General features: G+C 48.2%; 1 protein-coding gene across 1 annotated transcript in view; it reads left to right on the top strand.

The window, feature by feature from the left end:
• The first annotated feature begins 7,077 nt into the window (after positions 1-7,077).
• Positions 7,078-17,840, top strand: part of LOC144680579 (potassium channel subfamily K member 1-like) — a 56,681-nt gene continuing 45,918 nt past the window's right edge. The window contains exon 1 of the mRNA XM_078541723.1: positions 7,078-7,638. Coding sequence (XP_078397849.1) covers positions 7,281-7,638 — 358 coding nt within the window. The 5' untranslated portion in view covers positions 7,078-7,280. The remainder of the gene's footprint in view (positions 7,639-17,840) is intronic.

The raw sequence follows: 17,840 nt of genomic DNA, 5'->3' as shown, positions 1-17,840 counted from the left end.
ACATTCCAAACATGCACCCCCTCACTCAACAGCCTCAGTCTGTGTCTATTTATTAGGGGTCAAGTGAATCCCAAATTAATGCCCGCTACCTACATGCTTTGAAATACAATTAATATAGAATTAACTATATATTTATGTATGTGTAGGCTAAATACATATACAACTATATATACAAACATAGTTAAACATATGTACACATTTAATGTCTACATATACACACACATTGTATGTATACACACTACAAATACACACACACTGTATATATACACATTACATATACACATGCATTGGTCTGAATTTTACAGCCCAATCCAATCGGGCATGAAATCGCGTGAGATGATGTCGGGCGAGCATCCCATACCCCGGCGATATTTCGGTCGGCAGACGCACGCGGGTCTCAGAGCCCCGCTTGCCATCAATTAAAAGGCAACTTAAGGCCATGAAAAAAGCAACTGACCAAGATTACACGTAGCCCGTGCGATTTTGCACTTGCCGTGACATTTTGCACAACCTCATCCACTGCGGGATAAAAAGGGTCAGCAGCATTGCCAGTGTGAGTAGTGAGGAGTTTTGGAGATAGTTTGCTACTGGTTGCTTATCAGTAATTGGCAGCTTCACCTCTGTTCGGGACTTATTGTTAGCATTTCTAGGCTTCATTTCAGGGCTCATTGGTGTCTCCAAGGTCCCCGGAGGATTCAGACCGTGTGGACCCTTCCAGGTATCAGACAGCCTTCCCTTACCCTGTGTAATGGGGATTGTGGTTTCTGCTGGAGCCACCTCCTCTGAGGAGGAAGAGAGAGGCAGAAGGGAGAGGAGGCCAGGTGTAACAATGCAGCCCCCAGCGGAGGGACCTGTGGGGGGAAAGGCGCAGGCACAAGGGGAGCAGGGTCAACAGGAAGTCCAAGGTGGAAGGGGCCACCGAAGACGCCACTATCCTGCTGCCAGGGTTTACAGGCGGCGATGCAGCTACCTCAATATATCCGAGGTGTAATGTCGAAGGAGGCTCCTTCTCTCAAGGGAGACCATGACCTCCATCTGTCAGATGAATGGACCTGAGATCAGCTCCGACTGTGTGGGTGGACACCCCATGCCAGTGGCTCTGAAGGCCACAGTGGCCCTCAACTTCTATGCCTCTGGCTCATTCCAGGGGTCAGTGGGGAATCTGTGTGGAGTGTCCCAATCAGCTGTACACAGCTGTGTCAAGCTAGTTACAGAAGATCTGTTCAGGCAGGTACTGACCTTTATTCTTTACCATATGGATGAGGCCAGCCAGGCTGAGTGAGCCAGAGGCTTCGCAGTGATTGCTGGCTTCCCCCGCGTCCAGGGTGCCATCGACTGCACACATGTGGCCATCAAGGTGCCAGCGGGTGAGCCGGGTGCCTTCATCAACAGGAAGGGCTTCCACTCCATGAACGTGCAGATAGTGTGTGACCACAGGATGCAGATTCTGCAAGTCTGTGCAAGGTACCCAGGCAACTCCCATGACACTTACATCCTGAGACACTCCCAGGTGCCGAGGCTCTTCAGTGCTCCAGCCTGACTGGATGGATGGCTGCTGGGTGACAAGGGTTATCTGTTGAAAAGGTGGCTCATGACCCCTCTCCGACACCCAAGAACAGAGGCGGAGCAGTGGGTACAACAGGAGCCATGACTCCACAAAGGCTGTGATAGAGAGAACCATAGGTCTTCTCAAGATGCGCTTTCGATGTCTGGACTGTTCAGAGGCTGCACTACAATACCCCCCAGAGTGGGTGTCACTGATAGTGGTTGCATGCTGCGCTCTCCACAATCTGGCACGGGCAAGGGGGGACCCACTGGAGGAAGAGGATCTTGAGGCAGCTCCACAGGCCACAGAGGATGAATCCAGCAGTGAGTCAGAAGAGGAGCCCGGTGAGGAGAACGCTGAGGGTGTGGGGGCAGACCTCTGGAGCCTCCAGGGAGGCAGGGGCACCAGGGACTCCTTGATCCAACGCTCCTTCAGCTCGGCTGTCAAATAACCACTCTCACCTCATGCCAGGGCTGCCGCCTCCAGCCAGGATGTCCGAAATGCCCCTGTCGTGTGAACCCAAAGTCCACTCAGTGCCTGTGTAATAAAGTTTAGAGCCACTCACGTCCAGCATTACATACTGGCATACCCCGCATCAAAAATAAAAGGTGAAGCATACTCAGGCCATCACAATGAAAGCAAACTTAATGTTATTGTCACATTGAAATCACATTGACATGACAATTACTGGTGTTGATGTCCACACCAGTAGACATATAAACCAAATATAACTGAACAGAAGATCACCCGTGAACAGTCCCTCTTGTGCTCATGGTGCCTTAAAATTACGCTTCTGAGTGCTGCATCTTGGTGTCCCTCACCCCCCATCCCTCACTGGCAGTGGCATTAGAGGCAGCCGGCTGACTCTGCTATCTTGTTGACCTTGATGACCTTGGCGGGTGTCCTCTGGCCAGAGGAGCCTGTGCTGACCCCGCCTGGGAGGGAGCAGCCAGTGCTATGGCTGGCATCTCCTTAGTCGCTACAGCCTCATCAGATGCCACAGTCACTGGCAGAGGGGCAGAGGAGCTGTTGCCATCATTCAGGGCACCCTGAGAGGAGCCTGCAGAGATGACAGGCAGCTCGTGTGCCAACGTGAGGTCAATCTGGACCTCCCTGCTCACCATTGATGGACGGGCACCTAGCTGGGACACTGGGTGCCTCACCCATCTCCCACACTGGCACTGACCACCTGAGGTCATTGCCTGTGTGCAGGATTACAGGTCTGAGCTCAACCCCAGGAGCCCCTGATTGTGTCCCTGGAGCTGCCTCTCCATGAGAGTCACCACCCTCTCAATGGAGGAGGCAGTGTGCTCGGCCATGAGGGTCAACGCAGTGCTCACACTTCACATGGACTCCTCCACAACAGAGGCCACAGCACACAGACCCTCATGGATCTCCGCTAGATCCTCCCGCACATCTCGCTGAACATCCAGCATCTGCCACCTAATGGACAACTCCAGAGGCTCATCATCTGCCTTTGACCTCTGTCCTCCGAATGCCGGTGTCCTGGGCACTCTCTGCCTCTGCTTGCACCTCAAGCGAATGTGACGTGCCCTCACCATTGTGCACCGACAATGTAGGCAACGATCTAATGCCCACCAAGTTCCTGGTGTCTGCGCTGGTGCCTGGTTCAGAGAACGGGTGAGATGCAGGTGCTGGTGAAGCCCAGTGGCCCCTCAGCATCAGGGGTGGCCCTTCAGGGTTCAGAGAATGAGTATGTGCTGGTGAATCTAAAAGGGAGAAGAAGGACATGTCATTAGTTAAAGTCATCACACTGTCACTGTGCATGCCAGGCACCCTGGTGAGACAATGGAGATCAGCATCATGGCGCCATCGTCTTTCAATGATCAATGGGGACTCCAGGTTCGAGGCTCCCATCAATGAAGAGACTACTCTAGAAAGGTTGCACAATCTGAAACTCTCACCTCTGTGCGTTGTGTTCTTACCTTCGTCTGACACCCCCGCCTCTCCACACCCGGTTGTATGGGGTACATGCCAGCTCTCCAGCTCCGGGGGGGTCCTGCTCGAACCTGGTCAGCAGCAGCAGGTTGGGCAGGTCTCCCCCTGTCCGTGACCTCTCCAATTGGTTATGGCTCATCTTCTCCTGAAAGGACAGAGGAGCATTGATCAGTCCCCTCTCTACCTGCAGCACCATTGCAGCCTGGCCAACCCCAGCTGAGGGACACCTCCCAGGGCACATCCGAGTCGTGGCCCTTGAGCCGCAAGGCACTCAGTCCAAGCAGCCAGGGCTCACCCCCTTGGCCAGCTCCGGCATCATCGACAGCTGGCACTCAGACTCTAACAGCCCTGAGCTCCACGGAGGGACAGCCAGACCTTAACACTTCAACACACTGGCCCATGCCAACACCGTACTCACCCTTCCTGAGTGCAGCAGGTCATTGAACCTCTTGCGGCGCTGCACCCAATGTGCACCGCACCACATCATGGCTGCTGACCAGCGTTGCCATCTCCTCCCAGGCTTTCTTCGTCAGATGTGGTGGTCTCCTCCTTCCATCCCCTAGTACAAGGGTGTCCCTCCTGGCAGTCACCTCCTCCAGGAGGGCAGCGAGGCACTCGTCTGAAAAGCAGGGGGGCGAGTGCGCCCCCAACCTGCCCCCACACCTGACATCTCCAGCCGTTGCTGAGGCCATAAGTACCGTCTCCACAATGCAGACTATATACCTCCTCACCGGCAGCCTCAAGGAGCTACCTGTGCTGTTTATAAACTGGCTGCCGGGTCGCCATTAGACCCGGCGCATGGCATGCCCCGGCCTGTCCCTTCCCAACCATTGGGAAGCCGCATTTCATGCTGGGCGTGCCTTAATTGGTCAGCCAAAGTGAAATCGCGGTCATGGGCCGATCACGTTTGGGGGCCTGTTTCCTGGCCATTCCCAGGCCCGCCAATCTCACCCGCCCGCCATGCTGAAAATTCAGCTCATAGTGTATATACCTATATATATATATATATATACACATTGTGCATTTACACACTAGATATACACACTCATTGTATATGTCTGTTTTTTTCCCCAGGGGTCAGTGTTGGGACCACTGTTTTTCTTGATATATGTTAATGACCTAGGCTTGGGTGCACAGGGCACAATTTCAAAATTCGCCGATGACACAAAACTTGGAAGTGTTGTGAATTCTGAGGAGGAAAGTGATAAATTTGAAAAGGATACAGACAAGTTAGTGGAATGGGCGGGCAAGCAGCAGATGAAGTTTAAGGCAGAGAAGTGTGAGCTGATACATTTTGGTAGGAAGAGCAATAAGAGACGATATTAAATAAAGGGTACAATTCTGAAATGGGTGCCCGAGCAGAGACATCTAGGGGTATATGTATACAAATCATTGAAGATGGCAAGGCAGGTTGAGAGCACAGCTAAAAAAGCATACGGCATCCTGGGCTTTATAAATAGGGACATACAGTACAAAAGAAAAGAAATTACGATGAACCTGTATAGACACTGGTTCAGCCTTAACTGGAGCATTGTGTCCAGATGTTGTCCTGCTTTAGGAAGGATGTGAAGGCATTAGAGAGGATGCAGAAAAGATTCACAGGAATGGGTCCGTACACAAACTTATTATATGATTCCTTCCCGAAATGACTGTTGTGCCTGTCTATAGATCACTGTCAGTGATGTAAAGCGACTGTCTGATGCAAATCAATTAAAGGCAGCAACAGCAGCTGCACAGTGATGATCATTTTTCACCGAGTTTTGCAGCCTCCCACAGGCAGCAGCCTCAAAGAGAAACAAAAGTAGGTTAACAGATCTGTGAGCAAAGTTATAGCTCATGGAATAAAAGGGATGATAGCAACATAATCGGTTTAGTGACAGGAAACAGTGCAGTGGTTAATAGATGTTTTTTGCGTTGGAGGAAAGTTTGTAGTGGAGTTTCCCAGGGGTCAGAATTAGGGCCCTTGCTTTTCCTGATACATATTAATGATACAGGTCTTGGTGTGCAGGGGACAATTTCAAAATTTGTGGGTGATATGAAACTCGGCAGCATTGTGAACTGTGAGGAGGATAGTGCAGAACGTCAAAGGGACATAGTTGGTGGAATGGGTGGACAGGCAGCAGATGAAGCTCAATGCAGAGAAATGTGAAGTGTTCGTTTTGCTAGGAAGAACATGGAGAGACAATATAAAGTAGAGGGTACAATTCTAAACGGTGTGCAGGAGCAGAGGGACCAGGGGCTAAACATTTCTCACTGAACTTTACCCTGCTAGGAAATCCAGGAACTCGAGCTGCAGTATAAGACTGAGAGCCTGACATGGTTTGAATGCACAAACTTCAGATCATGAGTCAGACGCACTACCTTAACAGCAGAAGCCCACCCGCCGGGGCCTGGGTATACATGTGCACAAGTTATTGAAGCTGGTGGGGCAGGTTCAAAGCGCGGTTAATAAAGCATACAGTATCCTAGGCTTTATTAATAAGGGCATAGAGTACAAAAGCAAGGAGGATATGTTAAACTTGTATAGGACACTAGTTGGGCCTCAGCTGGATCCAGTTCTGGTGCCTCACTTTAGGAAGGATGTGAAGGCATTGGGGAGAGTGCAGAAAAGATTCAGGAGAATGGTTCCAGGGATGAGGAACTGCAGTTATGAAGGTAAATTGGAGAAGCTAGGACTGTTTTCCTTGGAGAAAAGAAGGTCGAGAGGAGATTGGGTAGAGGTATTCAAAATAATAAGGGGTTTGGACAGACTAGATAGGAAGAAACTGTTACCGCTCGTGAAACGATCGAGAATGAAAGGGCACAGATTTGAAGTAATTGGCAAAAGAAGCAAAAGTGATATGAGAGAGCTTTTTCACGCAGTGAGTGGCTAAGGTCTAGAATGTACTGCCCAAGTGTGTGGTGGAGGCAGGTTCAACTGAGGCATTCAAAAGGGGATTAGACTGTTATCTGAAAAGGAAGAATGTGCAGGATTACAGGGAAAAGGCAGGAGAATGCGACTAAGTAAATCGTTCATTTGGAGAGCCGGTGCTGACACGATGGGCTGAATGGCCTCCTCCTGCACTGGAATAATTGTGTGACTCTGTCAACTTCTCACCTTCTCCTGTGACTGAAGTTTTGAGTCAAAAACGGCGGGACTTTTGCGAGAACTTGCTCTCTGAATCACCAAGCTGTGAGCTTACATAAAAACCCTTTCCTCATTTTCATCGCTTGATTCTCGAATAACCAGCCCAGGACGATGATAATAAGTCTTATGAAAAAGGGCATTCGGGCAGGAGCCGTGGACACTGGAGCGGGCCCCACAGGGAAAGTGAAAACTGGAAGCTGCAGATTAAAGTGTAAAGGTGGTAAAAAAAAAATAACCCTAAATGTTCGCTTTCAGAAACCTCTCACTGTCCCCCAGGCTTAACATTCAAATGAATGGAGTATTGAGAGAGAGAGAGAGAGAGAGAGCGGGGGTGGGGAGAGGGAAAGTGTGTGTCATGTTTGCACTTTATTGGTTTTCGTGCTGATGGTTTTTCTATTTACCTGGAGACGTCAGAAGTTGCTACCACATCCCCTGCTCTCTGATGCGGAAGGAAGGAGCTTTATCAATTACCAGGTCTCCAGGTCACAGTCAGCAGCCTTGGATGACACTGGCAGCTCCACAAGCCAGGCACAGCGACAGCGGCAGCTCCTCAGAGCAACCTGGAACAACACTGGCAACTCTAGCCCTGCCACTAACCCAGCTGCCCCTGTTCCCTGCCCTGAATTGCTGGCTGGCAGGTGGAGAGCGATGTTCCAGTCTCTGGACAACACTAACCCTTGCCTCCGCCTAATGCACAGGAACAGGTCGAGCTGCTACTTTGCCTTGCTGGCTCTCGCCTACCTGCTGTACCTGAGCTTCGGCGCCCTGATCTTCTCCTCGGTGGAGCTGCCTCACGAAGACAACCTGCGCCGGGAGCTGAGGGAGCTCAAGAGCCGGTTCCTGGAGGAGAACCCGTGCCTGGCCCCGGACAGCCTGGAGCGTTTCCTGCACCGGGTCCTCGAGGCCAACAACTACGGGGTTTCGGTGTTGAACAACAGCACCGGCAAGTGGAACTGGGATTTCACCTCGTCTCTATTCTTCGCGGCCACTGTCCTCACCACCACAGGTAAAGCAGAATGGGACACAGAGACTCCCCAGCTTTCTCCTGGTGCTCTCACACGTTTCACTTCGAAAAACTTCCTTATCCCTTTGCCTGCTCTTTTCCTGCCTCTTTAAATCAATTCAATAAGAATAGATGGTGATTTTATATAAGGCGCGTGTGTGTATCTCTATAGTGCCTATATACCTACTAATGTATATATATACATACACATAAAACGTATCTATATGATGTGTGTATATAAGTTAGTGTATATATAAATGCCTGCATGTATCAGCTGGGCTCAGTGAGTTTTACCCTTGGATTCATGAAGTTCTGGATTCAAGCTCCACTCCAGAAATTGAGCACAACATTCAAGGTTGACACACACCCTCAGTACGAGGGAGTCAGAGAAAGATGTGATGTTAAGCTGAGGCCCTGTCTGCCCAGATGGCAGTAAAAGGTCATGTTGTACTACAGGCCGGTCAGTTTAACCTCAGTGCTGAAGCATTTAGAAATGATCATTTGGGGAAAAATTAAGAGTCACTAGGGTCCACTTAGCAAAGCCAGCATGGGCTTGTTAAGGGTAAATCATGTTTAACTAACTTGCTTGGGGTTTTTTGATGAGGCAGCAGAGGGTTAATGAGGGTAATATGGTTGATAAGGTGTACGTGGGCTTCCAAAAAGTGTTTGATGGAAGTGTCACATTATAGGCTCCCCGGCTACGTTGAAGCCTATGGAATAAAAGGGACAGTGGCAGCATGGATGTGAAGTTGGCTGAGTGACAGGAAACAGAGAACAGTAGTGAATGTTTTTCAGACTAGAGGAAGGTTTATAGTGGAGTTCCCCAGGGATCAGTGTTAGGACACATTGCTTTTCTTGATATATTTTCTTGAAACATGCAAAAGCAAGGGAGTTATGATGAACCTGTATAAAACACTGGTTAGACCTCAGCTGGAGTATTGCGTCCAGTTCTGGGCACCTCACTTTAGGAAGGATGTGAAGGCATAGGAGAGGATGCAGAAAAGATTCACAAGGATGGTAGGGATGAGGAACTTCAGTTGTATTGATAGATTGGAGAAGTTTGGGCTGCTTGGAGAAGAGAAAGCTGAGAGGAGGTTTGATAGAGGTGTTCAAAATCATGAGGGGTTTGGGTGGAGTAGATGAGCATAACAATTCCCATTGGTGGAAAGGCCAACACCAAAGAGCACCATTAAAGGTGATTGGCAGAAGAACTAGAAGGGACATGAGGAAGAAATGTTTTAAGCAGCGAGTGGTTCAGATCTGGGATGAACCGTCTGAGAGTGCGGCGGAGAAAGAGTCAATCATGGCTTTCAAAAGGGAATTGGATGATTATCTGAAGAGAAAGATTTGCAGAGTTATGGGGAAAAGGTGAGGGAGTGGGACTAGGTGAGTGACCATTGTAGAGAGCCAGCACAGTCATGACAGGCCAAATGGCCTCCTTTGTGCTGTAATCATTCTTTGATTCTATGATTGGATGAAGAGCAGGGGAGTTCTCCCCAGTGGCCTGGCCAATATTCATCCCTCAACCAACATCACAAAAACAGATTATCTAGTCATTATCGCATTGCTGTTTGTGGGAGCTTGCTGTGCATAAATTGGCTGCTGCATTTCCTACATTACAACAGTGACTGCACTTCAAAAGTTCCCTGTTGACTGTTAAGAGCATTGAGACATCTGGTAGTTGTGAAAGACACTATATAAATGCAAGTCTTTCTTGATATGTGAGTTTATAATAATGTGTCTATGCAAAAATGTGCATGTGTATATAATTAGTGTGTTTATATATAAGTTATATATCAGTGATTTGTTTGAAAGGGTCAATTTTGATGCTTCTTTAGATGTGAGGTGGGGGGAGGTGCAAAAGCAGACTCCTATTTCATGCCTTGGGTTCACCACGTGCCCCCCTTGTCTCACACACCATGGGGTTTCTTGCATTGTCCTCGTACATTGATCCCGACTGCACTTATCAACGGCTGTGACTGAGTGAGACCTGATCCCAGGTGTTCAGTGGGGATCCAGTGCTTCTTTTCCTGTGTGTGCTGTGTTTCACTACAGTTCTAAGTGATAGCCAAGATGAATCGTTTTGTTCCCTCTCTCCTGGAACCCAATCGAAACACAAAAGAAATGTCCAAGTGGGCAGAATGATTTCAACACTCTTAACCAATAAACATGACTTCCCCATCTCTGTAACCTCCTTTGTTTTGTTTATCCATGGGATGTGGGTGTCGCTGGTAAGGCCAGCAGTTAATTGCCTATCCCTACTATTTACAGAAGGTGGTGGTGAGCTGCCTTCTTGAGCCACTGCAGCCCATGTGATGTAGGTACACCCACGGTGCTGTTAGGGAGGGAGTTCCAGGATTTTGACCCAGTGGCAGTGAAGGAACGGCGATATATTTCCAAGTCAGGATGGTGTGTGGCTTGGAGAGGAACTTGCAGGTGGTGGTGTTCCCATGTATCTGCTGCCCTTGTCCTTCTAGATGGTAGCGGTTGTGGGTTTGGAAAGTGCTGTCAAAGGAGCCTTGGTGAATTCCTGCAGTACACCTTGTAGGTGATACACACTGCTGCTACTGTGGGTCAGTGGTGGAGGGAGTGAATGTTTAAAATGGTGGATGGGGTGCCAATCAAACAGGCTGCTTTGTCCTGGTTGGTGTCAAGCTTCCTGGATGTTGTTGGAGCTGCACTCATCCAGGAAGTGGAGAGTATTCCATCACACTCCTGACAGTTCCGAAGAAGTCATATTGGACTTGAAGTGTTAAATCTTTCTCTCTCTCTCTCTCCACAGATTCTGCCAGACCTGCTGAGTTTTTCCAGCACTTTCTGCTTTTATTCTAGAGATTACAGGCCCAGTCTCCTCGATCTCTCCCAATGGACAATCCTGCCATCCCAGGAATCAGTCTGGTGAATCTTTGTTGTGCTCCCTATCTGGTGTGCAAGGTTATTAATTATTAAACAAGAGTATGAATGGATGTAGAACCAAGGTGGACAGATGGAGTTACCACACAGATCAACCACAAACTAATTGAAATGTGGCAGAACAGGTTCGAAGGGTTGAATGGTCTCCTCCTGTCAGAACATTCCGATGAATTAATCCTGGCATGAGTTGAAAATCCCAAGTCATGGAGTTGTATGTAATAGCGCTGGTAAATTGCGGATTGGCCGTATAGGCAGTTTAAAGTCTCAGGTGTTTTGCTGTGGTCCTTCAGGAAGTGTGTCTGGCTTAATACAACTCCACAAGGCTGACTCTCATTGTCCCTGAGGGGACCTAACAAGACGGATCTGTCCAATGAAATATCAGGGCAACCTTGACAGGGTTGCTTTAGACCAGAGCGCAAATATCTTTTTAAAAGCAGTAGTTGTGGGAACTATGACTGCCTAATTGGTCTGGATCTGATTGTTAACTCACCAAGCTTGTATTTCAATAGTGCCTTTCAGACCTCAGAACATCCCAAAGTGCTTTACAGTCAATGAAATACTTCTAGAGTGTAGCCACTATTCTATGTTGGAAACACAGCAGCCAATCTGCGCACAGCAAGCTCCCACAAACAGCAATGGGATCATGACCTGATCATCTGTTTTAGTGATATTTATTGAGGGATAAATATTGGCCAGGACACTGGGGAGAACTCCCCTGCTCGTCTTCGAAATAGTGCATCGGGATCTTTTGTATCCACCTGAGATGGGATCTCAGTTTAACATCTCATCCAATAGATGATGTCCCTGACAATGCAACACTAGTTTGCAGTGTGCAAGAGGAGTCACTGAGGAGGTGATACTGAGAGATGCAGAAACCTTCTTGTTACCAAACAAAAGCAGAAGTGTCAGCCCCTCTCTCTGGATTGATCAGGCCACTAGTACCTCACCCCAGTGCCCAGTTCTCGTTGGGACCCCCATTCAGGCTGATTCATGCTCAGGCTGATGTTATCCAGTATCTTCCCCCAGCTAACCCCAGGAATAGAACATGCAAATGCTGCAATGAGCTGAAGATATTCCTCCTTGTTATTCTACAGGATGTCGAACAAATAGCAACTTGCATTTATAAAGTGCCTTTAATACAGCTTTTAGTGCTTTACAGGAGTAATATCAGACAAAAATTTAATGCTGTGCCACATAAGGAGATATGAGGACAGATGACCTAAAGCTTGGTCATAGAGGTAGGTTTCAAAAGTGTTTTAAAGGAGGGAAGAGAGTTGGAGAGGCTTAGGGAGGCTCAGGGCCTTAGCAGCTGAAAGCATGGCTGCCAATGGTGGAGCAATGAAAGTCAGAAATATTCAAGAATCCAGAAATAGAGGAGTGCAGAGATCTCGGAGCGTTGTGGGGCTGCAGGAGGTTAGAGAGATTGGTAGAGGTGAGGCCAAGGGGAGAATTGATAACAAGAATAATAACTCTAAAATGCGTGCATTGATGGACCAAGACCTAAAGAAGGTCACTGAGCACAGGGGGTGACAAGAGAATGGGATTTGATGCAAATTAGGAGGTAGCAGCAGAGTTTTGGGTGAGTTGAAGTTCACGGAGGGTTAAAGTGGAGGGCCGGCCAAGAGACTGTTAGAATAGTTGTAATTGGAGGCAACAATGAAACTTGGGATTGTTGATGAGCAGGTTTTTCTATTGGAACAGTGTCACAATAAAGGTAACCAAAAGTTCTACATAGCAAATAAGATGACTAACCAGTTCACGTGTTATTGGGCGGGGAGAGGAATCTTGGCTTGGACTCCTCCTTCTCTTTCTTTGAGGGATGTTAGCAGGGTGGCTTATGGCCCTCCTATATAGGCAGACTCTCTCAGTGCTGACCTGGCTGTGCCAGTTTCAGATAAAGAGGAGCCAAAGCAGACAGTGTAGACTGGGCAATTTAACGACAGCAACCCAGGGGAATAGAGATCAGAGATGGAAGCTGGGGAAGAGGGACTGCATTTGTCAGCTTGGCTCATCCCTGAGGTGGAAAGTTGAGCAGCCAACATCACTAAAGTACAAATTGATCTGTCATTTGTGGGATCTTGCTGTGCAATGTTTTCTACCTTAACACTGCACCTCAGGAAAGCTCTTCACTGCATGCAAGATGCTTTGGGATGCTCTGAAAGTCACAACAGAAATACAACTTCTTTCTTTCACTCCGACTTCAGCACATGATTTCTGTTGACGCTTTCAGACTCGGTGACTGGTTTTAAATCAGTAAACTCTGCCAGGCCAAGTGGGATGTGTATTCAGTGTTAAACAAATACTTTCTGCACTAAATGGCGAACAGGGATAAGCAGGCAAAGCTCTCATTTCGTGGGGCGCAACTATCTGACGTAAGAGAGACCTCAGCCAGAGTGGGGGTTCCAGCTCTGTCACATTGTCACTCGATCATCCTGATAAAAATTGATTCCCTGAGCGGTCACACCCCATTGAATCTCTGCCCCATTCTTTGCATATCTTTACACTGCCTATCTCTGTTTAGAACGCCCTTGTTTAAACAATCATTATGAGGTTTCCAAGCAAAGGTTACTGATAAAAGTTCCCCAGCCTTCCTGAGCGATGAGCTGCCTCTGCCTGAGACACGTTGCAATAACACTGCTTCTTTGGATGGATACAGGCCAGGAGGACGGGTTTCCCTGCGAGCAGGGAATTCCTGTGATTGTATAGGTGTGCAGTTCTGTTTGAGACTGAGCTAGGCCTTGCCAACACCATCTCCTTCCACCTCTCCTATATCTCCCGACTCCAGCTCAGGCTCAACCAATCTGCTGCTTAACACCCTCCTCTGAGCTTATTTCATCTCCAGACTTATTCCAATGCTCTCCTGGCTGAAACCCCCAACCCCCGCTTTCCCCCTTCTGTAAACTTCAGCTCATCCAAAACTCTGCTGACCATATCCTAACTAACACCTGTTCACCCATTGCTCCTGTACTCACAAACCTACAGTGGCTCCCTTCAGGCCCTCACCCCTCCCTATCTCTGTCTAATCTCCTCCAGCCCCCTACAACCCCACTAAGATCTCTGCACCCCTTCAATTCTGGCTTCTTGAGCATCTCCAATTTTAATCATTCCACCACTGGTGATTGTGTCTTCAGCTGCCTTGGCGCTAACCTTAGGAATTTCCTCCCTAAACCTCTGCACACCTTTATCCCTCCACTCCCCTCCTTTAAGACGCACCTTAAAACCTGCCTCTTTGATCAAGATTTTGATTGCCTATTCTAACACCTCCTAATGTCGCTGAGTGTGAAAGTTTGTTTATAATGCCCCTGTGAGGTGTCTTGGGATGTTACTATGATAGAGGTGCTATATAAATGCAGGTTGTTGTATGAGTGACCCCTGGCCACTCCCTCACCTCTTCAGTTGAATGAGTTTTTTTATTTTGATTAATAAAGCCAATAATTTATTCCTTTTTAAAATTACTTTAATTAAAGTTCTTTTCTACTGAGAAACGCTCCACTCTGTAGCTCAGTTGGGAGCACTCTTGCCTTTAAGTCACAAGGTTCTGGGTTCAAGTCCCACTCCAGAGCTTGAGCACCAATCAGGGCTGACACTCTGGTGCAGTACTGAGGGAGTGCAACACTGCTGGAGATGCTGCCTTTCAGATAAGACATTAAACCAACCTGTCTACCTGTTGGGGTGGATGGAAAAGACCCCATGTCATTATTCTGAAGAAGAGCAGGGGAGTTATCTGTAGTGTATTGGCTGGTACTTATCCAAAAAAACAGATTATCTGCTCATTATCAATTGCTGTTTGTGGGAGTTTGCTGAGCACAGATTAGCTGCTGCATTTCCTACATTCTAACAGTGACTACACTTCACAGAGCACTTTACTGGCTGTAAAGCACTTTGAGATGCCTGGCGGTCCTGAAAAGTGCTATATAAATGCAAGTTTTTACTTTTTCTTGTCCTGCATGGTTCTGACCTGCCCAACTAGAATCTCCTTCCTCTTTGAATATGGTCACACACAATGCTCCTGCTCCACTTTTTCTCTCCACCCTTGCCAAGGCTCCCTCTCGTTTGACTGCCTTCAGCAAAATAAGCAGACGCTAAGGCAATTTTATAGAACATTGGAAGCACTGGGTTTCATTTCCAGAGAGGCACAATCGAAAAGCAGAGATGTTATGTTAAACTTATATTGAACCTTACTTAGACCACACCTGGTGTACGGTGAACAATTCTGTCGCCATATTACAAAAAGGGTACAGGGGCATGGAGAAAGTGCAAAAAAGGTTGACAAGGATGATGCCAGAATGGAGAGGTTATAATTATCAGGATTTAGGGGTGTCGGTGGCGTAGTTGTAATATTATTTGACCAGTAACGCGGAGGCCCAGGCTTATGGTCTGGGCTCACGTGTTCAAATCCCACCATGCCACCTGGTGAAATTTGAATTCAATTAATAAAATCTGGAATTGAAAGCTAGTCTCAGTAATGTGACCATGAAACTTGTCGTAAAAACCCATCTGGTTCACTAACCTTGGAAATCTGCCATCCTTACTTGGCCTGGCCTACATGTGACTCCAGGCCCACAGCAATGTGGTTGACTCTTAACTGCCCTCTGAAATGGCCAAGCAAGTCACTCAGTTCAAGGGCAATTAGGATAGACAAGAAATGCTGGCCTTTCCAGTGGTGCCCACATCCTGTGAAAGAGTGGTGAGAATGTGGAACTCACTGCCTCAAGGAGCGATTGAGGTAAATAGCATGGATACATTTAAAGGGAATCTAGACAAGTATACAGGGAAAAAGGAACAGGAGGATGTGGTGATGGAGTGAGATAAAGAGAGGTGGGAGGAGGCTCGCGTGGAGAATAAACACACCTAGAGTTAGAGAGAGTGAGATGGAACAATAGAGAGGGAGAAACAAAGTGATTGAGAGATACAGAGAGAGAGAGAGAGAGTGAGACTGAGTGATTGAGAGAATGAGACAAAGTGAGAGTGAGGCTCCCCCAGTTTGTTTTTTGTGCTCCTTGCATGGTGACTGTGCTGCCCACCACAGGTTGAATAGCAGTGGCAGTGGAACAGGGTCAGTAAGTGGGCATTAATTGCCCAATTAAGGGCCTTGATTGGCACTGAGGAGGGAGGGAAGGCCATCCTCGAGCCTTCCTGCCTTGGACTTAATGAGAGCAGAGGCAGGAAGGGGGCGGGGTCCCCACCCCGGCAGCCTTCTGCCCAATTAAGTGTCGACCCCCCACCCCCGACCTCCGAACCCACCTCCGAGGCACACATGAAATTCTGCCCACCGTAAGAGAAACCTTTGTTTCAATTTCCATTGTATAGAGTTAAGAGCAGAGGGGTTATGCTGGAAATGTAGAAGAGGCTAGTTAGGCTACAGCTACAGTACTGCGCACAGTTCTGGCCACCACATGGATGGATGTGATCACACTAGAGAGAGAGCGCGGAGGAGACTTACAATTTAATTAAGGTTTATAAAATTATGATGGGCCAGGATAGAGTAGATCGGAAGCACCTATTTCCCTCAAGACAGAGGTCAGTAATCAAGGGGCAGAGATTTAAACTAATTGGTAGAAGGGCTAGAGAGGAGTGGAGAAATTCTTTCACCCAGAGGCTGGGGGATCTGGAACTCACTGCCCGAAAGGGTGCTAGAGGGAGAAACTCTCATCTCATTTTAAAAAAACACTTGGATATGCCTTGAAGTGCCGTCATCTACATGGTCACAGACAGGAGCTGGAAAATGGGATTAGACCGGATAACATTTTATATACCAGCACAGCCCCGATGGACTGAATGGCCTACTGCTTTGCTGTCAGTTTTTTCTGGTTCTACGATGCAGTTCTGTTCTGTGGCACACACAGTTCATGTTCCCAAAATGCTTTCAGTTCATTCAAATGAGAACCCGTGTGAAACCTCAAATGCTTGTTCCCAATGCTGTCACTGTTATGGCACTTAACAATGCAAATAGGGTTAGAACCTGTCCTGCGGCTTTGCGGTAGTTCAAGCCGACAGGACAAGGAAGGAATGTTGGTGACGGTGAGAGGAGCCAGGTGGCATTTGTACCGAGTGTTAAAAGATGCTGATTGATGTTCAAATAGCAAAGCCGAGGCCTGAAAAGGATCTTGAACCAGCACACAGCCCGGGTAGAAATGAGGTGATGAAGTGATGAAAAGTTTACAGAACAATAGGCCCAACGACACCTATTCTTTTACAATGGCAATACACTTCAGATGCTGGAAGTCTGAAATAAAAAGAGATAATGCTGGAAATACTCAGCAGGTCAGACAGCGTCTGTGGAAACAGCACCAAAGTTAACATTTCAGGTCGATGGCCTTTTGTGAGAATTCTGGCCAACTCCGATTTCCCTGATTTGCTGAGTGTTACCAGCATTTTCTGTTTTTCTTTAATTGTTTTCAGTTTCCTTTGCTCCGTTACACTCACTTTGCATTTCCTTAGAAGCTACACTTCCTAATTTAATAAACAAATTGTTTCTGTATCTCTTTAGTTTGCTTAAAGGCAGTCAAACGAGAGAGAGAGAGAGAGAGAGAGTGTTACAGAGAGGGGGAGGGGTGTAGGGGCTGGAGGAGGTTACAGAGAGAGGGAGGGGTGTAGGGGCTGGAGGAGGTTACAGAGAGAGGGAGGGTTGTAGGGCTGGAGGAGGTTACAGAGAGAGGGAGGGTTGTTGGGGCTGGAGGAGGTTACAGAGAGGGGGAGGGGTGTAGGGGCTGGAGGAGGTTACAGAGAGAGGGAGGCTTGTAGGGCTGGAGGAGGTTACAGAGAGAGGGAGGCTTGTAGGTGCTGGAGGATGTTACAGAGAGAGGGAGGGTTGTTGGGGCTAGAGGAGGTTACAGAGAGAGGGAGGGCTGTAGGGCTGGAGGAGGTTGCAGAGAGAGGGAGGGTTGTAGGGGCTGGAGGAGGTTACAGAGAGAGGAAGGCTTGTGGGGCTGGAGGAGGTTACAGAGAGAGGGAGGCTTGTAGGGGCTGGAGGATGTTACAGAGAGAGGGAGGGTTGTAGGGGCTGGAGGAGGTTACAGAGAGAGGGAGGGCTGTAGGGCTGGAGGAGGTTGCAGAGAGAGGGAGGGTTGTAGGGGCTGGAGGAGGTTACAGAGAGGGGGAGGATTGTAGGGTTGGAGGAGGTTACAGAGAGAGGGAGAATTGTAGGGCTGGAGGAGGTTACAGAGAGAGGGAGGATTGTAGGGCTGGAGGAGGTTACAGAGAGAGGGAGGGTTGTAGGGCTGGAGGAGGTTACAGAGAGAGGGAGTGATGTGTCATGGAGGGATTTGAGCACAGGGATGAGAAAGTTACCT

This window comes from Cetorhinus maximus, chromosome 5 (genome assembly GCF_964194155.1).
Source record: "Cetorhinus maximus chromosome 5, sCetMax3.hap1.1, whole genome shotgun sequence".
In the NCBI taxonomy this organism is placed as follows: domain Eukaryota; kingdom Metazoa; phylum Chordata; class Chondrichthyes; order Lamniformes; family Cetorhinidae; genus Cetorhinus; species Cetorhinus maximus.
The sequence above is the reverse complement of the archived record's forward strand: the minus strand, read 5'-3'. Positions and strand labels throughout refer to the sequence as shown.